General features: G+C 37.3%; 1 protein-coding gene across 3 annotated transcripts in view; it reads left to right on the forward strand.

Annotated features, from left to right (window-relative positions):
* The window catches only part of SLC41A3 (solute carrier family 41 member 3), a 1,429,505-nt gene that overhangs the window by 960,533 nt on the left and 456,402 nt on the right, over window positions 1–12,570 (forward strand). For all 3 annotated transcript variants that reach the window (XM_044078408.1, XM_044078407.1, XM_044078409.1), the window contains one exon: window positions 4,159–4,230. In XM_044078408.1, coding sequence (XP_043934343.1) covers window positions 4,159–4,230 — 72 coding nt within the window. The remainder of the gene's footprint in view (window positions 1–4,158; window positions 4,231–12,570) is intronic.

Genomic DNA, 12,570 nt, shown 5'->3' on the forward strand with positions numbered 1-12,570 from the left:
CATATATCCTGTTATTGTGTCCTTGTAAATTGCTTATCCGGTCTCTAGTCCCAGTCATTTTTAATCTCTTCTAATATTTATTATAGGTATTGTGTAATATATTAAATGCCCTACTAATTATCCCTTTTTAACTGCAGCTTATGTTCTAAGTTTAACTAAAAACTTTAACAAAGCAGGTCTTTCACTTAGGATTCATCTATCCCTTTCTTTTTGCCTCTACTTAGTCCTTGGTAGGGAAGGCAGTCTCTAGCCTACAGTCCATATGTCTTCTTGGATTCATCCTACTCTATTACCTTTCCCTTTGTAATTATTTGTTCTCAATACCTTAGCTCCATTGCCAGTTTTCTCCAGTAAATTCCAGACCACTCTTGCCTATTCTCTGTACCTCTACTTGCAGTTATCCCTATCGGCAAAACTGCCTTTATCCATTCTCATATTCACTTAGTTCTTAGAATACTTCCGCTACTTTATGCATATAATATTTTGTATGGCGGCTGTTACTCTCCTTATGGATCTGCATCAAAAATCCCATTTTCTCCTTATTTCTTGAATTTCTCTCATGCTTCTTCATCATCATTGTCATCATCATGATCATCCCTTTCCACTTTGAATTATAACTTTCTGTTTGTGTAATGTGCATGAGCCTACATTTTGTAGCTCTAAAAATCCCTTCAAATCAGGTAATCCTAAACCACCTTTCTCTTTTGGAAGGGTCAATTTATCCTGCTTAACCCTTGCCAGTTTCCCATTCCAGATAAATTCCTTCAACTCTTTATTAATTATTGTCCACAACTTCTCCTCTGGTTGATCAAAATATGCCTGACCTGTATATAAAACTAAAGGGACTAAAACATTTTCACTGTTTTTATCTTACTATCCATATCCATAAACAGTAGCTGTATCTTACTGTCCATATCCATAAACAGTAGTGTCTACTTTCTCAATTTTTGTATTGTCTTTTGTTTAGTCTCTTCCCACATATCTTTAGATGCCATAACAGAAGCCTTTTTAATCTGTAATTCTAATTTCTTCATCCTATCTTGTACCCATAAATATGGGTATTACAGAGCCAGTTCTTGTATGAGCTTATAACATATTCATTAATTTTATATTCGCAAAAAGACTTGAAATTGTCTCAAAATGTTTCACAACACTGACGTGTCCTTTTCCTGATTTGTCAAGTACAAAATAATATCATCTGCAAATAAAGCCAACTTTATTTGATTACCATACCAATTATATCCTTGAATTTCTGAGTCCCTTTTTCTGTTTGCCAGTGGCTCTAAATGTAAACCAAGTACCAAAGGAAAAAGAGGACAAGCCTGCCTGGTTCTTCTGATTAGACAAATCTTATCAGGAAAGAATCCTCCCATTTTTAATTCTTGCATCTTGCCTTCGATTCCTCATGTTGTGTCTTTCGGCTTTTCCCGGTTAGGGGTCGCCACAGCGGAACTCCGGTCCGCTAATGATTGGCAGTAGATTTTTATGTGCTGAGTTGCCAGCTCTGACGCACAACCTTCAACGAAGGAACACCCATTCACGCATGTCTCCACACAGAAGACGCTCTAGCTGAGAATTGAACAGGACTATGTCGTACTGTGAGGCGACAACGCTACCGCAGCACCACCACCGCCCCTTGCCTTTGATTCCTCATAAATCCTCCTAATTAACTGCTTATTATTATATCAGGGAAAGCAAATGATTCCACTGTAAATCCCGGCTGTCAAATGCTTTCTCTGCATCAAGACCCACTAATTGGTATTTTCTTAAATTCTGCTTCCCCCTCCTCTTCATTAACACAGGAAATCCTCTTTTCTTTGCAAGGACTGTCTCCTTAATCTCTGTCTAGAACCACATTGGCTTACTCTTTCTAATTGCCTTGCCTTTTCATTTTTTTCGTGGCCCTCTTCCATAGCTGTTCATAAACTTTACTTTATCAACAGGCATTCTCCTTTCACTTATCTCCAATTTCCCACATCAGTCTCAAAAGGTTTCCATAGCTGAATGTAGCCTACCTTTTTCTTTTCCCACACCTTTTTTTCTCCCTGTTCCTGTCACTCATTGAACCAGCCATTGTTTAGCAAGAGACAACATTTGCTTCTTGATCTTAACAAATCCTCCTACCTTCCATGCTAAATCCAAGTGTCCAGTATTTTACGCAAGCTTATACTTTCCTGCACCAACTGAATGAATCTGCCTTGTACCTCCACCTTAAAGTCTTCACCCTGATTTGGATGCAAGAATAAACAGGTCTGCATCTGGGACATTAGTCTTCCCCAGGATGTTACCCATATCTTTATGTGTTCCTCATTCTCTTAGCATCTGGTGTTTGGTATACTGTGTCTAACTATTTGCTTTGCCAGGTGTTTTTAAGTCAATGGCATGCTGCTAAGGTACCTATATTTTGTATGTGTGTGTGTGTGTGTGTGTGTATGCACTTTCTTTATGTTAATACTTTGAGCCTAGGTGGACGCAAAGATAATCTTTTGGTGACATAATGTAAAGTGTTCACCAGTGCTTGGTTTGGCAATCTAATTGTTACATTTGTGAAAAAGGTTCAGCAATGATGTACCAACAAAACTGGAAGTGTTGCAGTGAGCCTGTATCGAACATTTTAGTCTGACTGTTTGCTAGAAGGAAGTAATGCTGAAGTGTATTGATGAATATTCAAACAGCTTATCTCAAAGTTCATTACTTCTTTTGAAAATGTTATATCAGTGTCCTATCACTTTTAAAAGTGTGGCAGATGACATGTTTTATATATAATTACTTTAACACTGCTTATTGTAGCTGGTACATTGGAAGTAATTTCAACTGCGTCCTTTTGTTTAATGCTTACAACAGGCACTGGGTTACTCAGTTTCAGTTCTGTGACACACAGGCTGCTAGCCGAGATTGTCCAGTCCTGAAGTTTGGCCCCATGTTCTGTCATACCTCTCAATCTGCAGACACTGAAAATAGTAACAAAGGCCCTTGAATAGTAGAAACATGTAGCCGAATATCTGGGCATCTAATTATCATAAAATTTGAATACCAAATAGCATATAAGTCTTCCTGCTTCCAGTAGGAATGTGGCATACTTCTCAAAAACAAATTTAAAAAACAGTGACAAAAATAATTGAAAAATATAAGCACTTTATCAGAGAGACAGTGTAAAATCTGTAGAATTTAATGACCTGTATTCAAAAATTTTACCACACAAGGTTATTTATTTTTGTTTCTGAAAAGTGAGATGTAAGATGCGTCTTCTATTTAAATTATTGGTGCCACTAGTATGTAGATAATGTAATATGGTTTTCTAAGCACTAGACAGCTTCACAAGTCACACTTGATGAGGTGGGATTCAGAAAATTGTGTGCAGATGTAAATCAGGCCTGAAAATAGGAACATTCCTCCAAAACAGGGACCGTTGAGAGAGCTGAGTCCCATATTCCTGGGCATTTAATATTCATTCTTCATCTTAAACTAACATGTGTCTTACCTTTTCATCTTCATTCATTTATTCATTCATTTTCCAGTACCTGTTATATACTGTTTAGGAGGAGCATGTTCGAGTCATGGAAGCAATCATGAATGGAACCAAGTCCATTGCAGGCTGCAAACTCTCACACGTGTATAGTAGATGCATTTCTGGGCAATTTAGAGCATTACCCGTTTGCCTACAGTTTAGTGTACTACTAGTTTACTTATCAGCAATTCTTTGGAATTTAGTAGGAAGCCAAAATTCCCAGAGATAACCCAGCTGTTCATACATAGGGCATGTAGGTGCCACACAGAAGGTGTGTTATTAAGGGACTGAACCAGAAAAGCAAGTGTTCTGAGACAGCAGTGATAAGCTTTTGTGCAGCAGTGTTCTCCACATTTCAGGTTTAGCTTGATATACTGACAAACAATTGCAGAGGGCCATTCCTAGAGCTAATATTAACATGTAAAATACTTTTGTGGGCATACATAACTCTGTTAATACTTGTCTTAAGTCTTAGTGGAAGAAGATTAAATCTGCTCACTGTATGACAAGTAAAGACTTACATGTATTTCATAGTTTTTACAAATTGGAAGAAGAACTTCTGAAGCTGTATTACATGATGGTAATATAGAATACAGTGCAATTGATATATAAATGTTATTCTATTTTAAAAGCGCTCCATTTTCTTGCAGGCTAACATTGGACAAATGGACGAGAAACATCAACAGTGGAAAATGGTTACATGCAATTTAGCTCTAATCCAGGTGAATCTGTCCTCACAGGTGTAGTACAGTAGAAACGGGCTCTAGTCTGTCATTGTCTGTGATTCAGCATACTTTATTTGGTGTAAAACAATGATAAATCAAATTTAATAGAATTAATAATGTGCATACCTGACAAAGTAGTAGCAAACTTTGTTTGGAACTTTGTAAATATTTTCCTTTAGCAATCAAGATCAGTATTACATTTTATTCAGTTAGTTTTGTAACACATTTCTGCATATTTTTAAATGCTTAATTACTTTTTATCAGTTTTTCTACATATTCCCTATAAATATATATATATATATATATATATATATATATATATATATATATATACATATATATATATATATATATGTGTGTGTGTGTGTGTGTGTGTGAGGTGGTATTCTTGGACTGGTATCCTTTCCATCATAGGTTTCATTGCCTTGTGCCCATTCTATGCAGGATTAGTGTCTGGCTCCCCCATGATCTTGAAATGGATTAAGTGGTTAATCCAATAATGAATGGCTGAATCAATTCAGTTTTGATGAAGTTCTGGATAGCACAATGTAGCAGAATTTGGTGGTTGTCTCACACAGTGTGATTGCATGGTTCTCCAGTTTAGTTCTTGGCTGTGGTGCTTTCAGTGTCAAGTCAGCATGTCCTTCCATTTTTTGCACATTCTTTTGCTGAGTGCACAGTTTTTGATCCACATTTTGAACCTGTGTTGGAGGTGAATTTGCAATTGTCCAAACTGATCATGTGCTACGTGTAAGTCAGTGAGTGAGGTTTGTAACACTCTTTGTAGAAAAAGTATCATGAGGATGAAACCTCTAAAGAAGGAAACCAAAAATGGAGGAAGAAATTCTAAATTAGAGGAACAGAAGAAGCAGATGAAGTAATCATGGATAGGCTACAATATGTTTCAGAGAATTGTGGGGTGAACATGGAGTTTATAGACAGCTGAACTTGCTGCAACAGGAAGTCATAGCTGAAGGAATATTAGCCACAAGGAAAGTAGTAATGGGTATTCTACAAAGGGAAATGCTGGACGAGGTACATCCCAGAGAGTATGGACAGTAAGGGGCAGTTAAAATGTAGTGGGGAGATTGGCACACAGCATGCACATATAGTAAAAAAGCACTGGAAACTGAACATGAGAGATAAGCTTTTAGCAGGAGAAAGGGGACAGTGGGTTTAGGCAAAAGAAAAGGAGTCATATTGAGATGAGAGAAGATGAGTCTAGAGCTGCTGTGACAAAATGCCTTAGTTATATTATAGCATATTTTTCTAGGTTATATGCCTCACTGACACATTTAGAAAAATGAGATGCTGAAATGCAGAACAAGTCAGATAATTCTGTTGAGGGGCATTAGCCGTACCAGTAGCATTTTCAGCTGTGGTGGCTAAATAGCTAAGATACTATTCCCCAAAGAGCTCCAGTTCCATTTACCTGCACTGATCTGAATTGCAGTTCCTAGTTTATCATGGCAGTCATTGGGAACTCATTGAACAGACCTGTCACCTACTGCAGTGCTTTCTTTTAGTAATAGCAGCTCAGCCAATTGTCCTCTTCAGGTAGATTAGTTTACAGTAGACTGCTAATGAAAGTGCCAGGTCTTGCTGATGAAGTCTTTTAAGCAGTGATTGTCAGGTGGAACTCAGTAGTGTGTGGCAAAGAATTACAGTTACTTGTTCAGCTCACCAAAGCTTAAGGCTTAGATGCTGGAGCATAATAGCTTGTTGGCATTTGTTCATGTTTTGTTACTTGCTACACAATAGAGCAGCCTTCTAATACAAGCTTGATTGAGAGTTGTGGGTGGTATAAGGTTGGGGGGGGGGGGTCATGGGAGATCAAAGATCATTGCATCTTAGAGCAAAAGTAACATGGATGATACTTTGCCAGTCAACAGACACTCAGTGATTTAAAGAGCTGCTGATGATCTTTTAAGTACAGTCTCATTTTCAAGATAAGCTTCTGGATGTATTTTTTTACCACAATGTCTGCCATGGATAAAATTGCAGTTTGTCTGTCACACCATATTAATGTAATCCTTTTAGGAAATAGTTGGAAGTTGCCGATAGTAGTGAGCAATTTAGAGACATTTTTAGTGAGTGAATGCATTTGGCCCTAGTGTTATTTTGTTTCATTATTTTCATGTCAGCAACTTCATTTTTATAAAGTTGCAACATAAATTACAGCAGAGTAAACATACCACACAGAAAATATTAAGGTCAGCATTAAGCAGAATCAAACGCATAAGTGCAGAGGATTAAATTTCTATAAAGAAGCTAGTCAAAGTGACTGAACTGAGCCAAAGTAAGGGAGCGATAAACAAGATAGCTAAGAGAAATCAAAATAGTGCAGTATCTCAATTAATAAGATGCAGAGAGAAAGAAAAGAAGATATCAGTGTAGATTCCAAGGGTTGATCCTTTAGATACAAATGTAGATGTTCACTGCCTGGGTCTGCACTGCACTCTATGGGTATCTAAGCTCAGAGGATGTGTGCCGCCTCTTAATATCACTAGGGACAGCTGACTGAAATGTATTTAACTCCACATGCCTGGTGCTCAGATGAGGATACTTATGTGACAACTTCTAGCCACAAACAAACATACCATATGAAATGTTTAAGTTTAAAAAGCTATGCCACAGCCACATGAAACATTGAACAGTTGTTGCACAAAGTTCAAGTCTTTGGCAAGAAACTGTATTTTTATAACTGTTGGTTCAGCATTCAAAATGCATTTTATCTAGAAACAGTGCTAGAAAAGGTCAAATTTATGGACTTAAAAAGAATTTAAGGACTTAAAAAGATCCTACCCATATTGAAATGCATGTTGTCATGCTGTTTGAAGAACTTAAAAAGATAGATCAGTTTGCACTCGTGCAGATCAGCACCAAAGCAAGACAGGCACTTCAGGAGGACAGAAAGAGTAGGCTGAAATAAATAAGTAAAAGATTAACAGAGTAACATAAGAATTTATCACATAATGTAGGCTGGTAGAATACAAAATAAAATAAAAAAATAAAAAGAAGACTATTTGTGTAACTAAGAATTTATCATAGAATGTACAAGTTAAATCTCTTTAAAGAAGAGCAGACATGCTTCCAGTAAACAAACCGGACAAGAATAAACATGATGCAGATGTCCAGAAACACAGAAATGGACTGCGTATGAACTTAGATGGGCCGGTCAGCTTTCATTACTATTACTGTTATACTTCAAACAGATTTCACATAGATAAAAGTAGAGGCTGGACAAAATGTAATGCCCTGCAATATAAGGTTCTTCTGTGCTTAGGTAACCTGCCTCAGGCCTTATTTATTTATTTTTATTTATTTCGCATTTGTTAACCGGGTTGGTGCAGCTGGGTAAGAATTTACCAATTTTCAGTGGAGACCCAAGGGGAGAAGCCCCAAACAGACAAATGCATATGAATAGAGACAAATTAACAATATTACAGAGCAAAACAATCTTATGGATACAATGGATAAGAAAAACATAATGTACTGAATGGAATAGTACATAGTTATATATACAAAAAGTGTAGTAATAGGTTGTAACAGGAGAAACAACAATAATAAATCCAGCAGGTAAGCAGGAGGGGAAGTTAAGGTTGTAGGTAATATAATGAAAAGAAACAAGGTATAATTAGATTAGTGGCTAGAAGAAGAATTGTGTAAGTGCAGGGGCTTCAGATTTGAGGGAAAGTAGAGAAGGGTGACTGTACAAGGGGCCGTAGGTGAGAAGAGGGAATGGTGCAAAAGAAGATAGTAGTAGAGGAGGGATGTAGTGAACTAGAGGGAGGGTACAGAAAGAAGAGCAGTTGGATAAAGTAAGATATAGAAAGAGGAAAAAGGTCTTATAGATCAGACTTAGTGGTGAAGTGACTATGTGGAGAGGGAGGGGTTAAGTAGGATGGTAACAGGTACATATCGGGTTGTTATGGCGGTACGCTATCAGGTCATTTTTGAAGTTAGGAAGGGAAGTATGACTTCTAATATGGAGTGGAAGTTTGTTCCAGGTAAGGGAGATGGAGTGTTTATAGAGTATTAAGTGCATTTAAAAGTAACAGGATAGTCAGTTTACTTACAGAGTACGAAATTTCATTTTAAGAACTGGGCATATAAAAGGATTGCAAGGTAAAGTTCCATGCTGATCTTCCTTTTGTGACTTGGCCTCATTGAAATGTCATAAATTCAAACCTCTAAACTGAGCCTAGCGAAAAAAAAAAATCTTTTTTTCAGAGGGGCAACACCCCCTGCACCTCTTACACCCATTACTAATTATATATATACTGACTCCAGGATTGCACTACACTGGACTATTTAAAAAAAGGAAATAATAGTATTGTAGATTACTTCTGTAGACTTAACTCTAATGGCACATAAAAAAGAGGGAGATATGTGAGAAGTTAGCAGAACAATATGTAAATCTGATCGAAGAATGTGAAGTTTCCATTGTACTGACATCAGCAGAGACAGAGAAACAAACTAAAAATGACCCTCTATTCCACAGTGTGAAGTATATTTTGTGTCAGAAATACTTAGCAAAGAAGGGATTAGACCAATTCAAAGATTCATAGGCCCTTATAATTAACAGATATGAATATGACAAAGATGACTGTGCCATTTAATTTCCAGAAAATTGCATTCTTTCATTCTTACAGGTACAAGCCTAATCATGCCTGTTTTTTTACAAAGGAGATTCACAGAAATAACACACAAATTATCAGTTCAAATACAAGAATTGACATAAGCTACTTAGACAGATGTTGGCATTGGTAGATTTGTAGATATTCCAAGACTGAGTTTCATGACCACTCTCACCTTGACAGTACATTCCCTCATACCTCCTTTCTCCAAGAGGGCCAGTCAGTCAATACTGGAGTAAATTTGAGGATACCTATCCAGTTGTCTAGTTTATGTTTAAAGGAAAATAGTGCATCATTGTATAATTTGCAGGGGAGGTTTATTTCAGAGGTTTGAGAGGCACTGAGCTATAAACATGCCCTTTTTCCATGTTTTATTTGTCTGTTGGTGAAGATTTAGCTCCTTGGTTCCAGTGTTGGTGGCGATATTTGACTTTTAGAGAAAGAGGAGGTCTAGGAAAATCATGTCTCTAAAGATGAAGTAAGCGAGACAGGCCTCTCTCTTCAAAAGTGTATAACACACTGAATAAAGGGATAGTGCTTTCAGCCTCACTTGGTAACTCAGGGACTTTGGGCATTTGATCGTTTTGGTAAGGAACTTCTAGGGTCTTTCTAATTGTTTAGTGTATCGATAAGATACATACATCCCAAGGAAGTGTAGTACTCAATAACTGGCCTGATCAGTGCTGAGCATAAATGAATGACTGTCTCTTTAAGTTTAGACCTTGATGATATTCCTTTGGCAGTTAACTGGGCTAAATAAAAGGGTTTTCTAACAAGTACTGTCACATGATGGTCAAAATAGAGGGAGCTTTCAACCCCAAAACGTACCTAACTACATTTTCTAATGTATGATTGTATCACATGATGGCAAAGAACCAATGAGCAATGCTGATTATCTTTTAGGTATGACTGATGAATTCTACTGATGTATTGGAGTAAAGCCAAAATCTTTCATCTTAGACCAAAGGTTTAATAGAATCTTCAAACGTGGTTGTCAGGTATTTGGCATTTATGCATGCTTAAATTCATCACATCAGGCAGTGGGCCACATTTTATTAGTATACATTTCCAATATTAAAATAGCCATTTCTGACAGAAAATAACTCCACTATGGCCACAAACTAATAGCATTGTTACAGTGATTCATAGCTGACACAGACAAGCCAGTACAGAAATCAAATTATTTTTTTATAAACAGCAAGTTTTCCACATGCTATGAGTATACAAGTACACAACATCCAACAGAAGGAGTTTCCCCAAAAAACATTGTCTAATTGCAGCTATAATAAGAAGTTACCATACCAAATTAAAACCAAATGAAGTAGTATGATGGAGGGACAGCCACCATGAAAGCATATTGAAGTCCTGCGCAGATAATGAAAGACAAACCAGGATTCCCAGTGTTTAAGTAGAACAATCCATGTTTAATTTAATGAACAAGCTAGGCCAGACATTCATCTCTTCACCATCTGCAACTTTAAAAGTTTACAGACCTCATGGGTCCCCATGATGAGTGATGCACATACCTTGTTGTGGCATTGTTCACTTTTGAAGCGGTTTATGGTGACAACCACCACTTGAGCTTGATGCATTTGTGCCAGGCTGTGTCCCTAAACCATCTGATATTAAAACACACACACTGTGACCACAGCCTTCCTAAGAGTAACAAGGAGATCAGCATATATGCTGGCCACTCTTAGGGTTTATTACCTTTATACCTACCTTACCCCACCCACAAATTGCCACAGCCATCTAACTTCCAGCAATTCCAACTGCAGTACTAGGCCCAAACCACAACATCATATCAGCCTTCTAACCCTGCTCTAAGCAGTATTGAGTCAGCCATCTTTCAAACTGGTGCATCCTTCTGTTCAACTCTTGGCCCACTGCAACTATTTGTTATCCAAATAAAATCTTTTGTAACAAATATCACAGTATCTATAATAAAACTGAATCCAAAACATTTCATTATGTATTCTCACAAACATATCACAGTATTAGTATTTCCTTAAGTTTTCTCCTAACTTCCCTTTCATTATTATTTCCTTCCTTTTTTCTTTCCACATAGTGTTAAGCTGTTCCACTGCAGATGTCTCTGTCTTCACCATCACAAATCAACTCTGATCTACGTTTCCAAATTGTTTTGCCATGAGCATCTCTTCACCATTGTATATCTCCTTCCTACTACTCCGCCCACTTCCAGACCACTCCCAGTTTTCTCCAGAACTTTCTCTACCACAGCATCCCTTTCACAGTCTCAAACAAGCACACTGGTTCCACTGCTACACCTCCGCATCATCCCCACATCATTTTCTTTACTCATCCTACACTTAACTTCCCTTCCCCTCACAAACTTCTCCCTACACAATTTCTTTCTCAAATGCTACTGTCTGTCTAGGGGAGTCACAATTCCATCTCCAGCCATAAATTTCTAACAAAATTCACACCATCTGTTATTTTTCTACTCTGAAGAGTTAATTTTTAACCTAGTCCTGGGTTACACCTTCCCTTTCTCTAATCTCTTAATTCCCACTCTAGGTCACTTTCATGTTGCCTTCTTAACACTGTTAGTATAAAAACAATCTACATCTGCTTAATGTATAAGTTACCTATGATTTCCACTGACATCTTAATCATTACTGAGTCATGGCTTAAAAAGATGACCACAACCTCTGTCACTTTTTCTTAGGATTCAGTTGTATTTTATATGCCAAACCAGGAAATAAAAAAGGAGTGGGGACCCTGCTGCTCTTCTGATTTACCCTTGACCTAAAAGTCAGTCACACAAGCTAGCAACAGTTCTAGATTGGCCCTAATTTCTTAAGAGTCAAGAATCCCTCAACTAACAAACAAACATATACTTAGCAGTAGGCTGCCTCCCTCCTCTAGTCTTGTTCTCCAAGCTCAGACTTCTTTTCCAAACTATTGTCACTAATGCTGCAAAATTCAAAAATATAACCATTTTAGATGACTTTAACCTTAATTTCCTTGGACCTCTTTTCAAACAATATTTCTGAATAATTTACACATCTTGGCTTATTCAACTTTTTCATGGGTCCATGGAAAATCTGGAAGGCACTCACATCTTGACCTCCTCATTATAAATAATCACAACAAAATCTTCCATATCAAAAAAACATCCTCCAACTTTCACTGACCACTGTCGTATCATCTTCAACATTAATAACATCTCTGTTAAAAGCCTGCCCAAACTATTTACCTTTCGGCCATAATTCACTAAAATTATTGACAGCCTGCAACCTAACCTCTTTTCTGTGGATTGTTCTTTAATTGTTAAGGTCCAAATTGCATTACTGAAACCCTAATTTACACTTTTCTGCTTTTGCAAGACAGTAAGACAGTCTTTCCCAAAAGCTTCCAGACTATACTATATATGTCTAGTAAAATCCCCTGGCTTACTAATGAACTAAAAATGTATTTCAACTCTGGGATGAAACACGGTATGACTGGAAACATCACCCAGCCCCTGTGAGTGGTCATAGATATACTACTCTTCATAACCTCACCAGACAGTAATTCATAGGCACAAAGAACTCCACATTTCTTTTACACAGACCCAAACACTATTGTCACAAAGTTAATCTCCTTCCTGGTTAGAAAATACCAGCTAGGTGCCACCAGTCTGATATATGTCACCAAACAGTACAGTGGTTTACCCTCTTAGATTTTCTTAAGA

The sequence above is a fragment of the Protopterus annectens genome, chromosome 7.part0, assembly GCF_019279795.1.
Source record: "Protopterus annectens isolate FY-2018-M chromosome 7.part0, PAN1.0, whole genome shotgun sequence".
NCBI classification, from domain to species: domain Eukaryota; kingdom Metazoa; phylum Chordata; order Ceratodontiformes; family Protopteridae; genus Protopterus; species Protopterus annectens.